The 26,276-nt window shown below is 36.1% G+C and overlaps 1 protein-coding gene and 1 pseudogene across 1 annotated transcript; one reads left to right on the forward strand and one right to left on the reverse strand.

The window, feature by feature from the left end:
* The first annotated feature begins 2,015 nt into the window (after positions 1-2,015).
* Positions 2,016-23,689, forward strand: LOC140816008 (PP2A regulatory subunit TAP46-like). Its single transcript, XM_073175075.1, has 7 exons — positions 2,016-2,210; positions 2,747-2,827; positions 2,928-3,050; positions 22,722-22,808; positions 22,907-23,011; positions 23,113-23,274; positions 23,618-23,689. The coding sequence occupies exons 2-7, from the start codon at positions 2,747-2,749 to the stop codon at positions 23,687-23,689; spliced, it is 630 nt and encodes a 209-aa protein (XP_073031176.1). The 5' UTR covers positions 2,016-2,210.
* An 818-nt stretch (positions 23,690-24,507) lies between these two features.
* On the reverse strand, positions 24,508-25,675 carry LOC140816720 (phytolongin Phyl2.2-like; annotated as a pseudogene).
* Positions 25,676-26,276: the final 601 nt, after the last annotated feature.

The raw sequence follows: 26,276 nt of genomic DNA on the forward strand, positions 1-26,276 counted from the left end.
TCTATTATGTTGAAAGGACAGTAATAAGGCCTGATTGAATATTTGTAGTTGCAATTGAGACTCCACGAAACATGCTTTTCAGACTGGTCGTGTTGATACTATCCCAAAGAAATAAAAAAATCACACCACACAGACACATGTACAATTACGTCAACCACTTCGATCTACAATAGGGGAATTTAGAACAAAGAGTATGAAATACAAAGGAAGTCTGACGCTAAAAATTAATAATAAGAAGTAGAAGAAGACGACACAGAAGAAGCCCAAGGTTAGGATTCGTTTGATTCAACATAATGATCATTTAAAGATAGCTTGATACAATAGTTATGATTGAGCTTAGAAAATATGTCCTTTGCGAAATCCTTCAATAAATAGATTACAAGAGTCTACCTCAATTATCCCATAATCATGGTTTTATAAATTTAAATTAAATATATGTTTTTGGTAATGTTGATAACATATACTTGGTAACTGCGACTGCTTCAGCTTGAATGTCCTTATTTCAAGGACAATCTTGGTTGTACTGTTCATTGGTTGTTTGAAACTCAAATAACAAGTGAACTTATGAAAATTCAATTTATTTGTCGATTGTCTTACTTATTGATGCTTTTCTTTATGATTATTTTTACTTCCTTCAGCATTTTGATACAATTGATGGCAACAATATTGTGCAATTTATGTATCTTGATCATATTTATTTTTGGTTTAGCTTCGCGAAATTCGCTTCAATCTTTCAAATGTTATATCTCAAAAATGTTTCAACTTTCTTTCCTTTGATTTTGTCGGTAAAGATCTTTCACACAAGACTTTCTTTCCTCTGCAATTTTTTTTTGACTTCACGAATTTCGAATAACTTTTTCAAATAATGTAAGTTTCCTTCCACTTAATCTCACTGGTTTTTCTTGGTTTTCATTTAACATGTAACGATGGTTTATACATTTTTTGGGTTATTATGTTATTTTATTTCTTGAGTCATTGAAACTTAAACATGTCTACACCAATATCTAAGAGTTGCCTTCTAAATATTGTCAAAGGTTTAAATACTATTTAGCTTCAATTTCTTCTCCTTCTAAATATCGTCTACTTACAATATTTCGGTTTTTTGGACACATAAAAGGAGTTTGCCAATTTCTACTTTATTTGTAATATATTTATCGAAATCCTTGCAGTAGTTTATATTTTGTTTTGTCATATCGATTTTTTATAGCACACTTTAATAGATCATTCTATTTATTTTGTTTGTTTAAGTTGTACTATGTTATTATTCGATAAAATGAATAATTTCTTACTATGCTTGCCCAAAGAGTGTTTAGCTTTTGCATAAAATGCTTAAAGATATCTACAACTTGATTTTTTTTTCAATTTATTAAATGAACGTAGAAGATAAATTTTAGGTTTTGATATTCAATAAATTTTAGTTCGATGATATTCTCATGTTTTTTAAGCAATATTTTGACTATTTGTTTAATTATTTTATATTGAATTCTATCATTGTTTCACATTAGATGATATTACTGTTTCAAAAAAATATTATTTTTTATGATCAACATCTATATCATTTAAGGTAACAAGTTGAGTTGGACCTATTTTTTTAAGCTTTGGAATCTCTTGCTTTTCATGGATCAAGTACAAATTAACATAAAAAGTAATACTTTTCATGGATGACCCAAATAAGATATCTGTCTAACAAAATACAACCGTGAGACCGTCTCACACAAGTTTTTGTATCACATATGGCCACATACACAATTTGTTTCTTTAGTAGAATCTCTAAATTTTTCAAAAAAAAAATATTTTACTTTGAATTTTTTTAATATATATGCACATAGTCAAATTAAAATGGTATTTGATTTTTTTACAAAGAAAATTTAAAATGGTATTTGCTCAAGAAAATATTAGCAATACATCCATATTGTTTTGGATTATTATTGATTCAGTCTCTCATTTAGGTCGAGATGCCAAAACGGTCACCTTGTGTTTTTAAAGTTGTCCGGTTAAATCCAGCATCAACGGACACTCCAAAAAATCGAACCCAATTAAAACCCTTTAATAAAAAACCCAAATTGAGATTCAATATTCACCCATTTGAAACCCTCGACCCTGATCTCCTCACGACCTCACCCACACATCGAATTCTCATCCGGAGATTCTAAACCGTAGCTTGTGAAATCGGCGAGGCAGCAGAAGCAGGAAAATTTGCGACTCAGCAGGTAAAATCGACCCTTAAACCTGAAAAATCGTATTAGATAGCTCACAAGTTTTTACATATCTAAAAAGTTGCTTAAATACAAAATTTAATTTCAATGAGATAATGGAGACTACACGGTTGTACCCGAGGAGCTTGAAACTAGGATTTGTATGATTATGGCGATATGATACAAAAGTGCAACCATCAGAGGTGCATGGTTATGGTCACTCCAACCCCTTTGGTGGAATCGGATTTCATAAGGAATGGAATAACCTGGTTCTCATCGTGTGTATGGGAGGGAGAATCAGGGATTTTTTTTAAGAAGGAGATCTGGGGATTTTGAGTCTCAATTTGGCGTATTTCCAACATATCATCAAACCCATTTTCACCCAAAAAAAGGAGAAGAAAAAAATCTAAACCCTCGAATTTCAAATTTTGAACGTTCATTAATTTACTTAGTCACATACACAAAGTTCTTGAAATCTTGTCTGATTGAAATTCGAGTATTCAATTTCAGAACTTGAGTGACAAAACCTAATCAGCTTTGTGGAATTACAGATGGAGGACATTACGTTGCAGATTCTATTCGAGCAGGCTCAAAAGATTCACCAAATCGCCTCCGATTCTTCAATCGAACAGGTTTTAGAGTGACTGTGTATTAGATGTGTGTTATATTCTGCTATCTTTTCTTTTGAGTATTATTTCATGTATATGTTTCATTTTTAATAATTATTGTCAGGAAACTGTGAGAAACGGTTGCGAGCTTTTGAGGAAATGCGAGGATATGATTGGAAAGTTGGGGTTATTTTCATCTAATGAGACGAAGGATGATATCAGTACTAACAACCTCAAATATCTTCTTGTAGGTGTTGAATATTTTTTTAATCTTCATGAAAGGCAAAGTAATCTAAATGGATCAATGTTCTGGTTTTGTTTTCCGCTTTAATCTTTAAACTCACTGTTAGTAGTGAAGCCCAAGTCTCCTACCTTGCTGGTCTGGATGGAAGCCCAAGTCCATATTTTTGCTGGCTTCATCTTTGGGCCCAAGTGGTGTACTGTGTACGTTTCCTAAGTCCATTTAGAACTCTTATATATTACCTGGGCTCTTGGGTTGGGGGAAATATAATTTTTTCAACACTCTCGATTCTTCTGGTTTTCTCTTGGTGCGCCTTCTTTCCCAAAAAGGATACTCTCCTCTCCTCTGTACTCCTAGGGTTTGATCGGCTCTCCGGTTGATCATCTTGATCATCAGGCAGTAGCGGTATTGCTTTCTTGTCTGCGCTTCCTTGTGAGAAGCAGGTTGTGAGACCGTGTTTACTAGGGTTCATGTGCGTTGATGTCTGAGGTATCTTGTGACAGAGAGTACCGAGATATCTGAGATCGGTAGTGCATTGGCTTGAGTCTGAGCTCGTTGTGAACGTAGATCGGCGTTCCTTTTCTGGTTGAACCACGTATTTGGTTGTTTCTTCCCTTTTCTCCTTTTATTGTTAGTTTACGGTTTCAGGTTTGTATGTATTGCGAAATCCTTACAGTGGTATCAGAGCCAGGTTTGGTTTCTTGGTTCGGTTTCTTGACTTCCGTTGAGAACTAGGATTTCGGTACCTTACTGGTTGATATTCTCGTTTATGAGTTCTTTACCGGTTGACTGTTCTTGTTTCAGTTCTTGTCCCAAGATTTGTTCGGTTCTGTGAGTCTTACTGTGTACAGTGTCTTGTTCTCTTTAATTTTGGTTTTGTCTTTTGGTGCTTGCGAGGCACTGCCATGGCATCAAGAGTTGAGACACTCCCATTTGATGGAAAAAGGGGACTTCGGTTCCTGGAAAAAGAAAATGAAGGCCCTACTGTCCTATAACAAGGTGCTGATTGCTCTAGAAGTTGATGAGAAAAGGTGGTCCGATGCTCAGAAAGCAAAGAAGACTGAGATCAATGAGATTGCTTACAATCTTATTGTTCTCAGTCTTTCCGATGCCATCCTGAGACAGGTAGATGGCTGTGATGACCCCATAGCCATCTGGGGTAAACTCGATTCCCTATATACCACGCTATCTGCTTCTCATCTCATATATTTAAAGGGTTCTCTGTTTTCTTATAAAATGGACAGTTCTAAGTCTCTTGATGATAATCTTGATGAATTTTTGAAACTGACTTTGCTCTTTAAAGGGACTCAGCAAGAACTTGATGATTCTAGCCTTGCTATGATTCTGTTAAATTCTTTGCCTGAAAAATATCAGGTTGTTAAAGACTCCTTGCAATACACTGGGGTAGTTCCTAAGCTTGAATTAGTTGTGAATGGGCTTAGGGCTAGAGAACATGAACTTAAGACTCAGAAAAGAACAGGGAACAATCTGTTTGTTAAAACCAATAAGGTAGAAACTATTTCTAATGACAAACCCGGAAAGGATAAGAAGAATAAGAAGAAAGAAACTAGAAATTGTCACTTCTGTGGTAAAAAGGGTCATCTTAAAAAACAATGCTATAAGTTTCTTTCTACTCAAAAAGGAAAAGATAAGGAAACTAAAGGGTCTAATGTTGCTTGTATATCAGGAAGTCATTCTGATGTGTAGGAGGTTCTGAATGTTTCTGATATTCCTATTAGTGACCGCTGGATTCTTGATTCTGGCTGTTCTTTTCACATGTCTCCTAATCTTTCTTGCTTTGAGAACTTGAATGAATCGTGTAATGAAACGGTGTTCATGGGAAATAACAATTCCTGTAAAGTTAAAGGAATTGGTGATGTACTTCTCTGTCTTGATAATAATAAGAAGATTAGGCTGACTAATGTGAGATATATCCCCTGTTTGAAACGTAATCTGATCTCCCTTGGTACCCTAGATGATATAGGTTGCTGTTATAAAGCTGAAAAATCTTTATTGAATGTTTATAAGGGTGACAAGTTAATCTTGTATGGTTCAAAAGTCTCTGGCCTGTATATATTGAATGGTTCTCATGTAAATACCTGTGCAAATACTGTTGTTAGTACTAATCCTGCAGATACACAAAGATGGCATCTTCGGTTAGGACACATGAGCAACAAGGGGCTTCAAGTACTCCACAACAGTGGAGTACTAGGAAAAGATTCTTTTTCAGAAGTTCCCTTTTGTGAAACTTGTGTGCTAGGTAAACAACATAGGTTTAAATTCATTAAGGGTACTCATTTATCTAAGTCCAAACTGGAATATGTGCATGCTGATTTGAGGGGCCCTGAAAAGAGTCCCTCACATGGTAATAACAAGTATTTCTTGTGTATTGTGGATGATTTTACTCGTTATGTTTGGACCTTCCTTTTAAAAACTAAGGATGAGGCTCTTGAAAAATTTAAAAGCTGGAAAACCTTAGAGGAAAATCAAACTGACTGTAAAGTCAAGATTTTGAGAACTGATAATGGCTTAGAGTTTTGTAACAATGAGTTTGACTTGTTTTGTTCTGAAAATGGTATTTTAAAACATAGGACTGTTCGGAACACACCACAACAAAATGGTGTTGCTGAAAGAATGAATAGAACTCTATTAGAAAAGGTTAGGTGCTTGTTGTTTACTGCTGGTTTACCTCGGGGCTTTTGGGGGGAAGCCCTATATACTGCCACCTACCTTGTCAATAGGAGTCCTAACAGTTCTATAGCCTTCAAAACTCCCTTAGAACGATGGACTAACAGGAAACCTAGCCTTAGTCACCTTAGGATCTTTGGCTGTGCAGCCTATGCACACACCAAAGATGGTAAGCTGGATCCCAGATCCTTAAAGTGTGTCTTTCTAGGCTACCAACAGCAACATGGGACTAAGGGATATAGATTGTGGGATAGAAACACTAGAGGTGTCAAGATCATTGTGAGCCGAGATGTGATTTTTAATGAAGACTCTTTTCCGTGTAAGCTGCAGGACAATGCTGCTAAACCAGAGAGTGAGAACTTGAGAGATGCTAAGACTACACCTTTTGAGGTGGAGACTCAACAAGGGGCTGTTCTTGGTGACATTCCCTTAGGGGATAATCATCATAGGGATAATGAGGCTGTGGATAATGAGAACCCAACACCTGAGGTTAATGATGGTGAAGAACCTGTGGACCATGAGGTAGAGGTTCAGGAACTAGTTCATGATGAGTTAAACAACTATCAATTGACTAGAGATAGGGAACCCCGGGCTAGGAGACCTAACCCCAGATTCACCTATGCTGATTTAGTTTATACAGCACTCATAGCAGCTCAAAATGTCCAGTATTCTGAGCCAAACACCTATAAAGAAGCCATAGAGTCTAAGGACAAAAATCAGTGGATGAATGCCATGATAAGTGAGCTTGAGTCTCTTAAACAAAATAAAACTTGGGTGCTCGTTCAAAAGCCTAAAAATCAGAAAGTTGTTCAATGTAAATGGTTGTTTAAAATCAAAGAAGGTCTGAATCCCAGTGATCCACCTAGATTTAAAGCTAGGTTAGTTGCTAAGGGATTCACTCAAAGGGAAGGCATTGACTTTAATGAGATTTTCTCCCCTGTTGTTAAATACAAAACCATTAGAATTATGCTTGCTTTTGTTGTCCAATTTGATCTTGAACTTGAACAACTAGATGTTACCACTGCCTTCTTGCATGGTGATTTGAATGAGACTATTGTGATGGCTCAACCTGAAGGTTTTATTGATAAAGATCATCCTGATTTTGTGTGTTTGCTGAAAAAGTCATTGTATGGCTTAAAACAGTCTCCTAGACAATGGTATATTAAGTTTGACTCATTTGTGATTGGAATTGGCTTTAAAAGGAGTAGCTATGACAGCTGCTTCTACTATAAATCTGTTGATAACATCCCTTTGTATTTACTGTTATATGTTGATGACATGCTATTGATTAGTAAGTCTATGTCTCTTATTACTAATATGAAAAATTCTCTTAGCTCTGTGTTTGACATGAAGGATCTTGGCCATGCTAAGAAGATTTTGGGGATGTATATTGAAAGAGATAGGGAAACGAATTACCTAAAGCTGCATCAAACACCTTACTTAAGGAAGGTGGTATCTCTGTTTGGTAACACTGAAACTAAACCTGTTAAGTTGCCATTAGCTAATCATTTTATACTCCATAAGGGTCAATGCCCTAAATCTGATAGTGAGTTAGCTAAAATGCAAGATAAGCCTTATGCCAATTTGATTGGATCTCTCATGTATTCAATGATCTGTACTCGCCCTGATTTATCATTTGCTATATCAGTGCTGTCAAGATACATGTCTAATCCTGGTATTGATCACTGGCGTGGTTTGAAATGGGTTTTGAATTATGTTAATTCTTCAGTGGATATTGGTTTGGTCTATGGTAAGTCAGATGTCCTTAATCTTAAAGGTTATGTTGATTCTGATTTTGCTGGGGATCGTGACTCTAGGAAATCTACCACTGCTTACTGTTTCATGCTAGGGAATAGTTGTATTTCTTGGAAATCACAGCTGCAGCCTTTAGTAGCCTTATCCTCTACTGAGGCTGAATATGTTGCTATGTGTGATTGCATTAAAGAATCTGCTTGGCTACATGGTTTGCTATCTGAAATTGATGTTATTTCTGATACTCCTACTGTACTATGTGATAATCAAAGTGCAATTCATCTTAGCCGGAACCCTGTTTACCATGATAGGACTAAGCATGTAGATATAAAATTCCACTATGTTAGAGACATGATTGCTGCAGGTAAAGTTAAGGTTGTGAAGGTTCCCACCGAGGACAACCCGTCAGACATGGGGACTAAGATTGTTCCAGCCCCTAAGTTTAGACACTGTCTTAATCTACTGGGCATGGGATAATCTCCTACCTCGGGCTGGTTTAAGAGCGATGATGATACTCATGAGCCATTTAATGCACTATTTTGGATCGATGATAGATTGGAGACTTCTGCCTCAAGGTGGAGTATGTTAGTAACGAAGCCCAAGTCTCCTACCTTGCTGGTCTGGATGGAAGCCCAAGTCCATATTTTTGCTGGCTTCATCTTTGGGCCCAAGTGGTGTACTGTGTACGTTTCCTAAGCCCATTTAGAACTCTTATATATTACCTGGGCTCTTGGGTTGGGGGAAATATAATTTTTTCAACACTCTCGATTCTTCTGGTTTTCTCTTGGTGCGCCTTCTTTCCCAAAAAGGATACTCTCCTCTCCTCTGTACTCCTAGGGTTTGATCGGCTCTCCGGTTGATCATCTTGATCATCAGGCATTAGCGGTATTGCTTTCTTGTCTGCGCTTCCTTGTGAGAAGCAGGTTGTGAGACCGTGTTTACTAGGGTTCATGTGCGTTGATGTCTGAGGTATCTTGTGACAGAGAGTACCGAGATATCTGAGATCGGTAGTGCATTGGCTTGAGTCTGAGCTCGTTGTGAACGTAGATCGGCGTTCCTTTTCTGGTTGAACCACGTATTTGGTTGTTTCTTCCCTTTTCTCCTTTTATTGTTAGTTTACGGTTTCAGGTTTGTATGTATTGCGAAATCCTTACACTCACTTTCTTGCAAATGTGATAAAAAAAACGTGAGATTATTTTCGTTTCTGTGATAATCTGATGTATTGGTTGTGTCTGAAAGTTATCATTTAAAGTATTTAACTCATGGTCTTTGATGCAGGTTCCATATTATCTCGGTGAGCTAACAAAAAAAAATTCACAGAAGAATAGGATTCAGATTCTTAAATCTTCACTAGCCAAGCTAAAGGTACTAGTTTTAGATTTTGGTCACACGATAAGGCAATGTGCTCAAGGAAGCTATTGATAATTTTTTGAATGTCGAATTTTCATTTGGCCATATTCTAGGAATTTATTTCATTTTGTGAAGCTATGGAGCTAGTACCAGAAGATGAACTGGAATCATCTATGCAATCAAGGAGCAATTCATCTGCTGATCAAAGAGCTAAGAAGGTTGGCATTCTTCCTCGGACATGTTTCATTGAACTTCATAGTTCCATTTGTTGAATAAGTGATAGTACTCGTCTGCATCTAATACTTGGTATTTACTTCAGATTGCTCGGTTCAAACACACAAAAGCGGCCGAGTCAAAATTGCTTGAAATAAAGGAACGGAAGGAACGTCGTGGGCGCTCAACTAGAGCATCTACACTATCTACTCCCGTAGAGAGGGGGGAACAAGATTTAGAGGATGATGACGGAGAAGAGGAAAGGGAAGTAAGTTGTTTATTGAGAATTCATTTAATTAATGAATGTGACTAAGTAAATTAATGAACGTTCAAAATCTGAAATTCGAGGGTTTGGATTTTTTTTCTTCTCCTTTTTTGGGTGAAAATGGGTTTGATTATATGGTGGAAATACACCAAATTGAGACTCAAAATCCCCAGATCTCCTTCTTAAAAAAATCCCTGATTCTCCCTCCCCTACACACGATGAGAACCAGGTTATTCCATTCCTTATGGAATCCGATTCCACCAAAGGGGTTGGAGCGACCATAAACATGCACCTCTGATGGTTGCACTTATGTATCTGTAGTAGCCCGAATTCCAAATTGGGTAATTAACGGATTAATGGTAATTAAGAAGGTTTAATGTGTAATTTTGACCGTGGTCATGATCGGACGGACCGAAGATGGTTCGGTAGCACCGAAGAGTTCGGACGATCCGAAGTGGGTTCGGTGGATCCGATCATGAGGTGTCAAGAGCCGATGGACACGTAGAAGTTCGGATGATCCGAAGTGTATGCTCGGTGGATCCGATCATGAGGTGTCAAGAGCCGATGGACACGTAGAAGTTCGGATGATCCGAAGTGTAGGTTCGGTGGATCCGATCATGAGGTGTCAAGAGCTGATGGACACGTAGGAGTTCGGACGTTCCGAAGTGGGTTCGGTGGATCCGAACATAGCCTATAAATAGTGCTCGGATTTCCTCATTTTGCATTGCAAGTTCTTGAAGTTGTGTCTCATATTTGAGAGGTTTGGAAGGTTTCTAGGGTTAGTTGTCGGTCGAGCGATAGCCAAGAGCTGCCAGGATTGGTAGTGTAGCGACGCCTGAGTTACGAGGCAATCGACATCAAAGGGCTGTCGACGGACGAAGGTAAACCCTAAACCTTTGGTAGTACTGGTTTTGCTAGTTGAGCATGGTAGTATTGTTCATTGGGTATGCTTTTGATGCGTAGGCTTGTTCTAGACCTGATTAGCGGTGTTGCGTAAGGCTAGGCTTGCTGTGATAGAGGTACGAAAGTACTATCCGAGATATCCTGGTCGAGTATACATCCTTATATGTGTTGCATGATTATCTGCTGCATTATTATATGTCATATGATGCATGCTATTATGTCACGCTGTATGATGCATGTTGCATTTCATGTTGAGCCGTATCTCCTTCGAGATAGCCTTTACTGTTGAGCTGTATCTCTTTCGAGATAAGCTATATCTTGTGGGGCCGCTCAGCCCTGTCTTGTCTTGTGGACGCATGGACACCGAGAGTACACAGTGGCCGACGGGTCGGGAGGGCTTCGGTGATCCGGGACATTTTAGGTCCACGTCTGTTCTTGTAGTGGATGCAGTGACCCAGAGGAGTATCGCGCGGCACTATCCACTTGGCGCCTCTAGACTGAGCATTTTGAGATCCTTTGTTACTCCTGTTTCTTGACTACCCTGGTATCATATCATAGCATGTGCATTTCATATAGGTTTGTATACTCATGCTTTTGTACTGGGCGTTCTTATCGCTCACGTCCTCGGTTTTTGTTTATCTTGGACACCCCATTCCCACGGGGCAGGCCTCAGGTTGGAGGGCTCAGGAAGAGCAGGAGGAGGACAGTGAGTAGCTGGTTGGTTTTCAGTGCTATTCTATTTCGATATGGTTGTACCGAATATGTTTTGAGTTGTTCTGTTTTCGATTGGGTTGTATAACTATTGTCGTTGGCCATATTTCCGCTGTTATCTCTGATTATTATTAATTAAGTTAATAGCATGCTTAGTTCTTGATTAGTAGGTGATTCTGGAACGGGTCACTACAGTATCATATCGCCATAATCATACAAATCCTAGTTTCAAGCTCCTCGAGTACAACCGTGTAGTCTCCATTTTCTCATTGAAATTAAATTTTGTATTTAAGCAACTTTTTAGATATGTAAAAACTTGTGAGCTATCTAATACGATTTTTCAGGTTTAAGGGTCGATTTTACCTGCTGAGTCGCAAAGTTTCTTGCTTTTGCTGCCTCGCCGATTTCACAAGCTACGGTTTAGAATATCCGGCTGAGAATTCGATGTGTGGGTGAGGTCGTGAGGAGATCAGGGTCGAGGGTTTCAAATGGGTGAATATTGAATCTCAATTTGGGTTCTTTTATTAAAGGGTTTTAATTGGGTTCGATTTTTTGGAGGGTCCGTTGATGCTAGATTTAACCGGACAACATTAAAAACACAAGGTGACCGTTTTGGCATCTCGACCTAAATGAGAGACTGAATCGATAATAAACCAAAACTATATGGATGTATTGCTAATATTTTCTTGAGCAAATACCATTTTAAATTTTCTTTGTAAAAAAATCAAATACCATTTTAATTTGACTATGTGCATATATATTTAAAAAATTCAAAGTAAAATATTTTTTTTTTTTGAAAAATTTAGAGATTCTACTAAAGAAAAAAATTGTGTATGTGGCCATATGTGATACAAAAACTTGTGTGAGACGGTCTCACGGTTGTATTTTGCTAGACAGATATCTTATTTGGGTCATCCATGAAAAATTATTACTTTTTATGTTAAGAGTACTACTTTTTATTGTGAATATCGGTAGGGTTGGCATGTCTCACAGATAAAAATTCATGAAAGCGTTTCACAAAAGACCTACTCATCATGGTTTCATCATAAATTGTACATATAATAAAATCCATCAAGTATGATCGAATATGATTTCAATAACTAATAATAAGTTATTAGTAATTTCAATAACTAATAATAAAATCCATCAAGTATGATCGAATACTAGCCACCGAAGCACACGCGTTGCGTGTGTCATGAATATATGAGGCTAATATATCAAACCTTCATGGTTTTACAACACCAAGACAGTAAAAAATTTTGTACTTGATCCATGAAAAGCAAGAGATTCCAAAGTTTAAAAAAATAGGTCAAACTCAACTTGTTACCTTAAATGATATAGATGTTGATCATAAAAAATAATATTTTTTTGAAACAGTAATATCATCTAATGTGAAACAATGATAGAATTCAATTTAAAATAATTAAACAAATAGTCAAAATATTGTCTAAAAACATGAGAATATCATCGCACTAAAATTTATTGAATATCAAAACCTAAAATTTATCTTCTACGTTCATTTAATAAATTGGAAAAAAAAAATCAGTTGTAGATATCTTTAAGCATTTTATGCATAAGCTAAACACTCTTTGGGCAAGCGTAGTAAGAAATTATTTATTTTATCGAATAATAACATAGTACAACATAAACAAACAAAATAAATAGAACTATCTATTAAAGTGTGCTATAAAAAATCGATATGACAAAACAAAATATAAACTACTGCAAGGATTTCGATAAATACATTACAAATAAAGTAGAAATTGGCAAACTCCTTTTATGTGTCCAAAAACCGAAATATTGTAAGTAGACGATATTTAGAAGGGGAAGAAATTGAAGCTAAATAGTATTTAAACCTTTGACAATATTTAGAAGTCAACTCTTAGATATTGGTGTAGACATGTTTAAGTTGCAATGACTCAAGAAATAAAATAACATAATAACCCAAAAAATGTATAAACCATCATTACATGTTAAATGAAAACCAAGAAAAACCAGTGAGATTAAGTGGAAGTAAACTTACATTATTTGAAAAAGTTATTCGAAATTCGTGAAGTCATCAAAGAAAAAATTGCAGAGGAAAGAAAGTCTTGTGTGAAAGATTTTTACCAAAAAAATCAAAGGAAAGAAAGTTTAAACATTTTTGAGATATAACATTTGAAAGATTGAAGCGAATTTCGCGAAGCCAAACCAAAAATAAATATGATCAAGATACATAAATTGCACAATATTGTTGCCATCAATTGTATCAAAATGCTGAAGGAAGTAAAAATAATCATAAAGAAAAGCATCAATAAGTAAGACAATCGACAAATAAATTGAATTTTCCTAAGTTCACTTTTTATTTGAGTTTCAAACAACCAATGAACAGTACAACCAAGATTGTCCTTGAAATAAGGACATTCAAGCAGAAGCAGTCGCAGTTACCAAGTATATGTTATCAACATTACCAAAAACATATATTTAATTTAAATTTATAAAACCATGATTATGGGATAATTGAGGTAGACTCTTGTAATCTATTTATTGAAGGATTTCGCAAAGGACACCTTTTCTAAGTTCAATCATAACTATTGTATCAAGCTATCTTTAAATGATCATTATGTTGAATCAAACGAATCCTAACCTTGGGCTTTTTCTGTGTGTCGTCTTCTTCTACTTCTTATTATTAATCATTAGCGTCAGACTTCCTTTGTATTTCCTACTCTTTGTTCTAAATTCCCCTATTGTAGATCGAAGTGGTTGACGTAATTGTACATGTGTCTGTGTGATGTGTGATTTTTTTTATTTCTTTGGGATAGTATCAACACGATCAGTCTGAAAAGCATGTTTCGTGGAGTCTCAATTGCAACTACAAATATTCAATCAGGCCTTATTATTGTCCTTTCAACAGAATAGAATTTCAGCATGTGGGTCGCGCTCACAATGCTTGAATAAGTGCATCCGAGCAAAGTTTAATGGGACATTTATGTTATAAAATAAAGTAGTCCTTTTTTATGCTTCTACTGTGAAACTGTCTATCTAAAATACATTTTGTGAAGGCAGGTCCAGATGGCCTTTTTGAGGTGAAGGAGCATTGATTGCTCTATCTCGAGTGAATGCAAAATCAGAGGAATAATGAACGGTTTAGTTCATTTCTGTGATGTATTTAAACTTGTGATGTCCAAACTGCACTGGAATAGAAAAATTATGGTGAAAATCCCTGAAACTGAAAGTTGTACTCTTCTGGAATGCAGTGTGGATTGTTCCTTTTTTTTTATTTCTTTTGTACTTATTTTTCCTTGTTAAGACAGTGAAGTAAAACTCCATTTGAATTTGCAACTTATCAAACATGTACATCCGATTCTTACCTTGATTGTTGGCCTTCCAGATGAGTAATTCGGTCAATGGTGAGTCCTGCACTGGAATAAAAAAATTATGGTGAAAATCCCTTAAACTAAAAGTTCTACTCTTCTGGAATGCAGTGTGGATTGTTCCTTTTTCTTGATTTCTTTTGTACTACTTTTCCTTGTTAAGACAGTGAAGTAAAACTCCATTTGAATTTGCAACTTATCAAACATGTGTAGCCGATTCTTACCTGGATTGTTGGCCTTCCAGATGAGTAATTCGGTCAATGGTGAGTTCGATTGAGCCTTCTGCTATCTCGATAAAGGAGTCAGTAGGTTATGGTTGCTAGTATAATCTGTTTGCAATCAATATAAAATCAATTAATGAGGGGGTATGGAAAAATCATACGGAAACTTGAAAGCAAAGCATCTAATGATTGCACAAATATTTGCAGAAAACTCTTGGGAGAAAATATAGATTCGTGTTCTATTAAAGAGTTAGTACATGTGGAAGAACAGTTGGGAAAAATTTTAAGCAAAATTAGGGCTAGGAAGGTGATCTCGTTAATGTCATTGTGTATAAAATCCATATCCATTAGTTACAGTATCGATTTGTTTTCGTTTCATAACAATATCAATTTGAGTTATCATTCATGTATTCGGCTGTGGTAATCGTCTAGTACATATGCTATAATATATGTTTTTATATTCAATTACATTTAATTGTATGAACCATAATGTGACATGCATAGTTGATTCAACTTCCTTTGCATTGATCATAGTTTATTATATGGATGAAATCTGGAATTCTATTTATTTTTTTTATTTTTTATTTGGCCAGAATGCTTTATTTCAAGAACAGATCCATCAGCTAAAACAACAGATATTAAATGAGATCAAGGATCAATAATAATCTATTTATTTGTGATGCTTGATAATTGGCTACCCTAATTGTTTTATGACGCAGGAGGCAAAACTTATGAAAGTAAACACTGATTTAAAGGAAAAGGTGGGTACTGAATCCATAGATTATTCTTTGGTTAATTGTGTTTATATATAAAAGGATGCGAAATTTTTTTTCCTTCCAAAAAAACTCTTGTTTAAGTCAGCAAAGCTAAAATCTTTCAGAATTTTCAACTCACAGGTTAAAAATAAGGGATTAAACTTTTTGGTGATATGAATTCACACCTTTTTTTATGGAATCACGTGATTAAAAAAACCTTTCCACTAAAATTCAATCCCCAAATTGCAAATAAAACGAATCTCCAGGAAACGCAATAATGAAATAACAGGGAAAATCATCGGATTTTCGTCATAGATTCAATTCGAAGCAGAAACAAAACAAAAAATCATAAATCCCACTTCAAGATTTCGTTGAATAATCAAGAATCAAACTGGGAAAACAATTGTACCAGATCCAATGTTTCATTATTGATTTCTTCAAGACTTGTGCCTTTGTCACGAACCCTCACTCCTGTTAGATCTCTTCTTCTTTCTTTTTTTTTTCCAATAATCTTTTTGTGAAAAAAGAACAAAATGGGATTGTAGAAGAGACGGTGAAATATTTGATCTGAGGTTTTTTACGGAGAAGGGGAAATGGGATTGATCGCTTGATCGCGTAAGAGCAGTGGTTTGCCCGTGGGCCGATGGGGGGTTATGGGCTGAAAGATGTTGGATCAAATTAAACAAAGATGATCAGGGGCAAAAAGGAAATAAATAAATTAGTGTCCTCCTTGGCAGTTTTTATAAGGTGCTCAGCCTTAATCTACATAATATATATGAAAGCATGAATAAATTGAAATGGGCCTGTTTTTGTACGGTTTTCAGTCATCTAAAATACACGTGGCCTACCATTCTTTCTCCAACACAGCAGAAGTCTGTGCTGTCAATAAACCACGCTTGTGTCACCTACAGCATTCGGTTTTCTCTTTTATTTTCTTTTATGCATATAAAGAGGAGAGACGAGTATCGCGTCTCCTGCTCGATATACTCAATAATCGGCTAATCTTCCATTTCGAGCCCTACCGGCCATCTCAAGCTACGCAATGGCGTTTCCGGCCTTCGAGTGCCGCTCCGATCTTGATTGCACGCGGACTGCTGCACCGTCCGGTAGGAAAATCAAGCCTCCGATGCTCCACGGCGCGATGTCGGTCTACGGACTTTCCTCGAGGATTTAGAAATTCCCACCAAATTTCGTTAGGCAGCTGAGCAACAAGGCGCGACGGAACTGTAGCAACATTGGTGTGGCGCAGGTTGTGGCTGCTTCGTGGCTGAACGACCAGGGTGACTTGGATTTCAAGCCCGCAGCTAAGGCTGTCGTTGCTGCGGTTGTGGCCGCCTCCGCGCCGGTTGACGAGGTGATTGTGGCTGAAAATACTACTTTTGATCGGGAAAATGTACGATTTGAGGTCGCGTCCTTTCAAATACGCTTCCTTTTTGAATTTGGATGGTAGCGTCGCGATTCATGCCGGTATGGTTTTAATTAATTCAGCATATTCTTTGATTTCGCTTTTTCTTTACTTGACTTCTCGGTTATGAAATCTCATTTGTGTGTTTCTTCTAGCATATTTTTATTTTCTTGATTATTGTGAAACATATTTGGAAGTAAAACAGTTTTTCCGATGCCTGATAATTTTAAAAAAATTCTCGGTATATTGATTATTCAGGAAAATTGTCTGTGGCATTGTAAGAACTCTTTTGCACTATTTGTTGAACGTCCAAATCCAAGATGGATTTCGTAGAATTGCTTTTGTTGATCGTCGTGGATTGTACTTTCTTTTGATGTTTACATTAATGTGTCCAGGTGAAAGATTGGGCCGTGGTATTGTTACTGACACAATTACTACCCCAGCAGTTAATACACCTGCCTATTTCTTCAAGAAATTATGTTAGGACGTCGAGAGCCAGGTTTCATTGTTGTTTTTCACCTGAAAAGTTTGATCTCGAGAATTGTATTCTTATCTGTGTGTTTCATTTCGTCGTAGGTACAAGCCTGAAATTGTTGATATCGTAGTCGGCCGTGTTATTGAGTTATTTTTTTCCCTTTTGCGTCGTTCTTGATCGCCAGATTATTTAAACACAATTTTAATGAGTATTGTTGATTTTTTATAAGACCTGGATAGACATTAACAGTGTATATTGTCTACCATATCTGGTTCCTTTACGATATGAATATGTTGTTTTATGTAAACTCTTAATGAGATCCATCAAGCGAAGCAGATTTTTTCCGTTGATATGCTTTTTTTAAGAGAACCCCAAGCGATGGGGAACTAAGGAGACTTGTCAATCGACACTAGCCCTGTCAAATTATCTCCACCATCTGGGCTTTCCATTTCTGGTAGTACAGGTGAAATGTATGAAAATGGTGTGGTTTCTATATCTTGTACAATATTATGCCTACACGCTCCACTGGAGGGAGCTTGTGTCCCATGTGGGCACATGGCTGGGTGCATGTCTTGTTTGAATGGAATTAAGGCCAAGAAATGGGGCTGCCCTGTATCTCGTTCCAAGATCGATCAGGTTATACATATATATATGTTGTTTGAATGGCATATGGATAAGATGTTACTGGTGAGTTTCATTGCTCTTGTTCGGAAGGAAATTCTATATTGAACTCGGATCAACTGGATTAGTCATTTTCCATCCCACACCGTCGCATCCTTCATATTCCATAAAAGAAAAAATATACAACGGAATGATCCAACGGTGTCAGGTGGACCATGAAACTTCGGTCTTTCATGATTTGGCTTCCTGCAAACTTTCAAAACCTTTTATTTTCCCTGCAGATTTAAATTACCTTAGCTTTAAGAGACGGATGATCAACTGTTACATGTTGTTTCTCCTTTGTAGCCAAAGATGCACGCCAGCTCGGCTCTGGCAGCGTAACTTACAAGATTGAATTCATGTTTACATAATCTGTTAGTCATTTATGGTGAACAATGCAAGCTTTTTATGAGTTATCTATGCCTCAATATTGTGATTATGCCATAAGAACTTGAAATTCAGTGCATGTATGGTAACAATGATGAAGTTTTTTTATGGTTGTGTGCTGTATAATTGTTTGTTTGTAAATTTTAAAGTAACTGGGTTTTTTTAAAAATAATTTAATTTTAAAAAACTTTTTCAAAAATAATTTAAAAAAAAACATTTTCAAAACTACTGTAATCCGCGCTCCGTGAGCGCGGACGCTGCTGACGTGGAGCAGCGTCCGCGTTTACGAAGCGCGGACGGTGGTCCATGTCAGCAGCATATTATTTTAGCGACGGAATTTATAATACAACCGTCGCTAATTTGCGACGGAATTTATAATAAAACAGTCGCTGAAATTGAATTAGCGACGGTTGTAAACCGTCGCTAATTAGCGACAGGTTATAAACCGTCGCTAAATGCATATACAACCGTCGCTAAAAACGCATAATTTCATAAGAATATGCTGCTGACATGGACCACCGTCCGCGCTAATGGTTGTATTCTAAAACCGTTGCAAATTAGCGACGGTTGTATTATAAATTCCGTCGCTAAAATAATATGCTGCTGACATGGACCACCGTCCGCGCTTCGTAAGCGCGGACGCTGTCACGGAGCGCAAATTACAGTAATTTTGAAAATGTTTTTTTTAATTATTTTTGAAAAAGTTTTTTAAAATTAAATTATTTTTAAAAAACCCAAAGTAACTCTGCTCCTTTTGCCTCTCATTCAGCAGAGGTGAGTGTATGTTTCCATGTATAATTTTTCTTAGATGGATGGTACGGTACTAGATGAAGTAGTTTATGGATAAAGTGTAATACATATGAGAGAGTAAAAACCGTATATTTTTTTTTTATATATTTATGTTCAAGATTGTCGCATCTTGTTCACCACTTCAAAATCAGATTTCTTTTAATATTATAGTGTCATTTCAGCCAATTCAAAATTATTTTTCTTCTACAGATTCCATGAACGTACATTGTGGGAGTTAAACTTGTTTACCAGAACAAAACATGGGACCTAATCATCGAATTTGTTTAATTTGCTTGCATTATAATTCAATAATCATGGTTAAATTCAAAAGCCTAACGTCTGTGGAAAATTAATATCTAATGGTCACTACAAAAAAAATTGGATTAGCGACGGTTTAGACAGTCCAATACATAACGGTGGAACCCGGGCTCTGATACCATGTTAAGATTGGAACTTGGACCTAACTCAACCCCAAAAGCTAGCTCAAGGGGGGAGGGTTGTCCAAGCCCATATATACAACTCTCAGGTTAATTATCCAACACCGTTGCCAAAAGGGTAAGGCGACGGTTTTAACGACAGTTTGGCTAACCGTAACAGGAGGCGTCATCGCATTCAAAAAGCGACGGTTGTTCAACTCCCGTTGTTATATAGTGACGGTTTTTATGAAGAACGTCGTCGCTATATTTGCGACGGTTTTATATTAAACCGTCGCTATATTAAGCGACGGTGATTTTAAATCCGTCGCTATATTAATCGACGGTTTTTTAAAAAAACCGACGCTTAAGTAGCGACGGTGTTTATACATAAAATTCATATAAAAAAATTACGAACGGAATATCGCACTAAAAAAACTACTAATAAATTTTCTGTAAAAAAAAAAAACTTTACCCTAATTTGCATGAAGACATGCAGCTTTATGTAACGGAAGATCGCACCGACGAGGAAATCTACAAAATATTTTAAGAAAAATTTTTAGTACAAAACAAAAAAATCGAAACTTTGAAAAAATGGATAAAGTTTCGCTACTACCGGATAGAGGTGAAAAATCGTTTTAGAAAATGTTCGCGAAGCTCGGTATATAAAGAACTATAGCGACGGATTTTTAAAACCCGTCGCTATATAGCGACGGGTAAAAAAGACCCGTCGCTAAATTAGCGACGGTAAAAGGCAAACCGTCGCCGATCTAAATCGGCGACCGTTTGTGCAAGAAAACCGTCGCGTTTTTACCTTGCCCAAACCTCCCCTTTAGCGACTTTTTTTATTAAAACCGTCGTCTATTAAATTAAGCGACGGTTTATGAAAATTTGTCGCTATAATAGCGACGGTAGGATACAAGACCGTCGCACGTGGTGACGTGTAAAATACCAATCGCACAAAATGGCGATGGGTTTGTGGAACAGTCGCAATAATAGCAATGGTGTATTGTAAACCGTCGCTAATATAGCGACGACTTTAATAAGACAGTCGCTATTATAGCGACGGGTTTAATTAAACGGTCGCCGCTATATAACGACGGGATATAAAAACCGTCGCTATTTGAGCAACGGTTTTACTAAAACCGTCGCTAATCCTTCCGTTTTTTTTCTACTCCTGATTTCTGAGACTTAATTCCTCTATTTTGCACAAAGGATATAATTGTAGATATGATTATCAGTTGATGAAGTGTTATGCGTTGCTTTAAAAAAATTAATTATTTACTAATCACTTGAATATAAATTTTAATATGGTACAAGCTCTAATTGTTCAGACCATTGCTAATCAGCGATACAAAAACATAAAGAGTGTTCTCAGTAAATATTTTTTTTTTAAAAGGAGAAACAGAATGTGCTCCTAAATTTGAGCTTTTTTGAATGAAACTATGTAGAAAGAGTGACAAAAATATGACTTTTTGAATTAAATTATGTAGACGAGACCAAATGGTGCAAATAAAAAGTGCACAAATGTGTTCCTCGGAACTTGAATTCATGGGAAGAACCCGTATGTTTGAACAACACAACTATTTGTAATCTCCTTTACTAACACCATGATTCGGTTTAAGTAACGAGAACAAATTGGTTGTTTACTTGGAGTTCGGATGCATTTGTTGACAGTTATGTTATCGTCGCGCACAAACATATTGTGAGAAACATTAAATTTTTGTGACATGTTCGTTGATGTTTGAAATATCAAAATTATATTTACAAAAATGAGTTGTTATCATCCTTCTTGTCTATTCATATACTTTGATTTCTTTTGTTAGTCTCTCGATGTAATCATCTATTCATCTATCTTGTGAATTAAATTGATTATCATATTTAAATATCTTAAAAACTCGAAGTTACAAAATTCATAAATACATCAACTAAATTCTCAAGTAAAAAATGTTATATCTATTGAAATCCTATCTACATTAACGAGTTTTCAAAGCTCTTTGATGACACTAATATTTTAAATGCTCTTACCGATTGTTTAATGATTCATATTACAACTAATATTTAAGTTAAAGTTGTCGCGTTCGTAAAACCATTAGCGTCAACTATATCATTAAGTGAGGCACCCTTACAACCACTACCCTGATTTATTTATGGATGTTCTTTTTTCGAATTTATGATAACAAATTTATGGAGTAGATCTATGATTAAATTTTAAGATGAACATATACGTTATGTCCAATTCGAGACTTGTTATTAAAATTCTCCTATTTTAATACCAACTCAATATTTTCCTTAACTATTTTCAATTTTATAAATTCTTTGTTTTTCCATATTTTTTTTACTTTGTTAAGCATAATGTCAACTTGAAATAGACTACAAATATAAAAGTAAATAAAAAATTACTATAACCAAAATATTATGGCTTTTAAAATTAAATTATTAAATAAGACCTAAACAAATATGAACATATGATTAATTGATCTTGAGATAAATATAAATGCTTATATGTTGGACTACAGAGCTGGGTAAGACACCTCAAGAATTGAGGTGCCACCCTTACCTATATATATAAACACATCACAATCCCCAAATAGTACTTGGGTTTTTTTTTTTTATCAAAAGCCTAGCCCATTTAGAATGCAATCACAATGGAAATGCGCTGGGCCTAGGCCCAAACGAATGAGAGAAAGCTTCTCTTTAAATCCACCTAGGGCTTCTCATATTCACGGCACTCTAGTAAAATAGAATAGATAGAAATTCGCGTATTCAATTTCAGAACTTGAGTGACAAAACCTAATCAGCTTTGTGGAATTACAGACGGAGGACATTACGTTGCTGATTCTATTCGAGCAGGCTCAAAAGATTCACCAAATCGCCTCCGATTCTTCAATCGAACAGGTTTTAGAGTGACTGTGTATTAGATGTATGTTATATTCTGCTATCTTTTTCTTTGAGTATTATTTCATGTATTTGTTTCATTTTTAATAATTATTGTCAGGAAACTGTGAGAAACGGTTGCGAGCTTTTGAGGAAATACGAGGATATGATTGGAAAGTTGGGGTTATTTTCATCTAATGAGACGAAGGATGATATCAGTACTAACAACCTCAAATATCTTCATGTAGGTGTTGAATATTTTTTTAATCTTCATGAAAGGCAAAGTAATCTAAATGGATGAATGTTCTGGTTTTGTTTTCCGCTTTAATCTTTAAACTCACTTTCTTGCAAATGTGATAAAAAAAACGTGAGCTGATTTTCGTTTCTGTGATAATCTGATGTATTGGTCGTGTCTGAAAGTTATCATTTAAAAGTATTTAACTCATGGTCTTTGATGCAGGTTCCATATTATCTCGGTGAGCTAACAGAAAAAAATTCACAGGAGAACCGGATTCAGATTCTTAAAGCTTCACTAGCCAGGCTAAAGGTACTAGTTTTAGATTTTGGTCACACGATAAGGCAATGTGCTCAAGGAAGCTATTGATAATTTTTTGAATGTCGAATTTTCATTTGGCCATATTCTAGGAATTTATTTCATTTTGTGAAGCTATGGAGCTAGTACCAGAAGATGAACTGGAATCATCTATGCAATCAAGGAGCAATTCATCTGCTGATCAAAGAGCTAAGAAGGTTGGCATTCTTCCTCGGACATGTTTCATTGAACTTCATAGTTCCATTTGTTGAATAAGTGATAGTACTCCTCTGCATCTAATACTTGGGATTTACTTCAGATTGCTCGGTTCAAACGCACAAAAGCGGCCGAGTCAAAATTGCTTGAAATAAAGGAACGGAAGGAACGTCGTGGGCGCTCAACTAGAGCATCTGCACTCTCTACTCCCATAGAGAGGGGGGAACAAGATTTAGAGGATGATGACGGAGAAGAGGAAAGGGAAGTAAGTTGTTTATGGAGAATTCATTTAATCAATGTGATGTTCTTTATAGAATAGGTTTCTAGCGTGAGTTACATTGTGTCTCCTGGCTTTTCTTAATGCCAAAAGCACATAATATACAATTTTATGATGCACATTTCACTGGTGCTTGTAATTTGAATACATGTGGTCAATATATGTAGCTGCTCTGAATCATGAAAAAGAGGAAGAATTCAACATTTTATGGTCGTAATAACTTGAACAGACATATCTGGACTGAGAATTCACCTCTATTTAACATCAGCACTTTCTTGTTGGTTTTAAGGCTTACTTTTTGCTGGTCATTTATTTTTCCTCTGTGTCACAGTATTATGAGGAAAATTCACCCTCGCAATTGCCTATGTCACCATCTGATACGTGCTTTTCTATTCTATTTTGAAGTATAAACATGTTAAATTGTTTGTTATAACACATTTTTCATGTAAATTTTAGTGATTACATTGATTGTGAACTGATTTAATAAATCGTAATGTTGCATTTTCTATTTTTATTCAAATAATACTAATTCATATCACGGGTGTCAATTCGAGTGGGTTGGGTGGGGTTGAGCAAAAGTATTATTCAAAAATTGCTCAACCCAAACCTAAACCCGAATCTAGCCATCAACCCATATAACTCGATTTTGAATTTTTTAAAGAAAATTAAATAATACTTTTTGTTGTGTGTACATATTGGTGTTTTGATGATTTTTGTGTGTGTAATATGTAAACTACTTGTAATAAACACTGGTTTTACAGTCTTTTATCACCTTACTTGTATATATTATCTGGAATTTTCTTAACCTTCTGAAATTTAATATTAATTGAATAAATATTTGATTTAGGATTCGACTGTAATCAATACACTTCATTGATCCAAAATCTAAAGTAAATTCGTAAGCAGGGAAAAAAAGAGAATTTGAAGGGAGATTAAAGTGTTATTTTTAGGTATTCCAAGTTAAAAATACACTAAATACTGCCATAGTTAAGACTCAGACAAATAATAAAAAATATATAAAAACAATTCATTGCACACCAACAAAGTTCATGAAAACATACAGAATCCACCGCCTTGCATATGAATTCTATACAATACCTACTATACACACTGAAGAAGCCTTCAACACAAAATGTTTACAACAGCAGCATAAATCAACTCGTCCTGTGCTATCACACAGATTTGATTGTCATTGGTAAAAAAAATCAACTTTACCAGCAAACGCCAAAAAACCACATTTTGCGGTCGATTTGCATCCAAAATATGCCAATGCATCTTATCTGTGTAATACAAAAACAAGACAAAAAAAACCTTTGATCTTTTTCCAAATTTGTTCAGCTGTCAGCGGTCAACGCATTTAAACCCACTGTAAACCCACAACCAAACTGCAAACAAGATGGTGCAAATGATCAGATCTAGGGACAAAACAATCCAAACTTGCTTTTTCCAAACATTCTTTGCCTTGTGATGGTTGTGTAGCCCCAGTAATTCTGTAGAATAAACTCCATTCTTGTGCATAACAAGAGAAAATTCTCGGCCAGATCCTATTCCCATGATTTTCATTTTCTTCACAAACTCGGTTTTCTCCTTTTTCGGTGTTCATTCTTCCCTTTTCCTTGAATTCTCCGAACCACTTTTTCTTGATCATCTTGAACGTCATGACAGCATCCGAATTATGTCTTCCCACCGAACAGGGCCCCGACCACAACATCCTGTTTGGGTTCATTCTCATCCCCCTGGGAGACCCGAAGCCCTCCACGTCTGTGCCGAGAGCATGACCTAGAAGTTGATGGAAAACCGGGTTAAATTCACCTTGAAAACAATGTGAGCTCAAAAGTTCCAACCTCTTTTTCCCCGGATCCCCGTTAAAAACGTCCTCAAAAGAGTCTTTCACGCTCTTCAAAAATGCCCAACCTTCCGAATTCTCCAATTTCACATCGAAAATCGCGAAATAAACGAAAGGGTCCTCGATCAAGAAAGAGTAGGTGCGGGAGAAGGTGGAATGAAAAGCCGGAGTCTTTTCCAAACATTTCGCGGCAAGAGCACCTAGGGTCTCGTCCCTGGAATTGAACTCCGCCAAAACGGTGGTGCCCTTCGCAATGCAGGCGTAGTGTAGCACATCCGGATACAACACCATCGTACAAATCCAATGCAACCCTTAATACCCAAAAAAAATTCTTATTTCGTAATCCCCTTTTCGCTTCTATTCCTGAAAAAGGAAAATCCAATTGGATGGTTGCTTCAAGTACGTATACAATTGTGGGTTTATCGAAATCAACCCCTTTGAGGTAGGGCAACATGCGGAAACGGCGTCAAAAACGCCGAAAGAAACAACTCTAGGGATTGCGAGAAGTCGGTTCAGCCGCCGGAAAAGGAGAAGAAGCCTCGAACAACTAGGAAATTTAGGTAAATAACACTCAACAACAACATATTTAAAAAACTAGCACTCACTTTTGAAATGTCTATTTTTCCCTTATTTTAAATATTTTCAAATCCTTTTTTTTTCTTAGAACCTAAACTAATGTTTTCTTCTTCTTCCTTTGGGCTGCTCATTTGTTCTTTTTTTTTTAGGGTTATGGTAAAAACAAAGTGAGTAATTCGTGTTTTATATCCTATTTACTATATTATGGTATGTTTTCATTGATAAAAAATTACGAAATTAAACATAGTGTGAAATAAGACAAAAATGACTAAGGCGACCGAATGGCGACTGGGAGCAACCGAATGGCGATTGAGTTATATAGTAAAAAATAGTGAGCAAGTTCATGTTTTACATGATACTTAATATATTATGATATATTTTTATGGATAAGAGATTATAAGATAAAAATAGTGTGAAATAAGCTAAAATGCGATTGAGGGCGACCGAATGACGATTGAGTGATATGATAAAAACAAAGTGAGCAAATTCGTGTTTTATATCACATTTACTATATTATGGTACGTTTTCATGGATAAGAAATTACGAAATTAAACATAGTGTGAAATAA

This window comes from Primulina eburnea, chromosome 16, assembly GCF_022965805.1.
Source record: "Primulina eburnea isolate SZY01 chromosome 16, ASM2296580v1, whole genome shotgun sequence".
Taxonomy (NCBI): Eukaryota; Viridiplantae; Streptophyta; class Magnoliopsida; order Lamiales; family Gesneriaceae; genus Primulina; species Primulina eburnea.

Bases quoted from the DNA above. Each gene is read 5' to 3' on its own strand.
- LOC140816008 (XM_073175075.1), top strand. From the start codon at position 2,747: ATGGAGGACATTACGTTGCAGATTCTATTCGAGCAGGCTCAAAAGATT. The intron at 2,828-2,927 runs GTTTTAGAGTGA...AATTATTGTCAG, and splicing joins CCGATTCTTCAATCGAACAG to GAAACTGTGAGAAACGGTTG. The intron at 23,275-23,617 runs GTAAGTTGTTTA...TCTGTGTCACAG, and splicing joins ACGGAGAAGAGGAAAGGGAA to TATTATGAGGAAAATTCACC.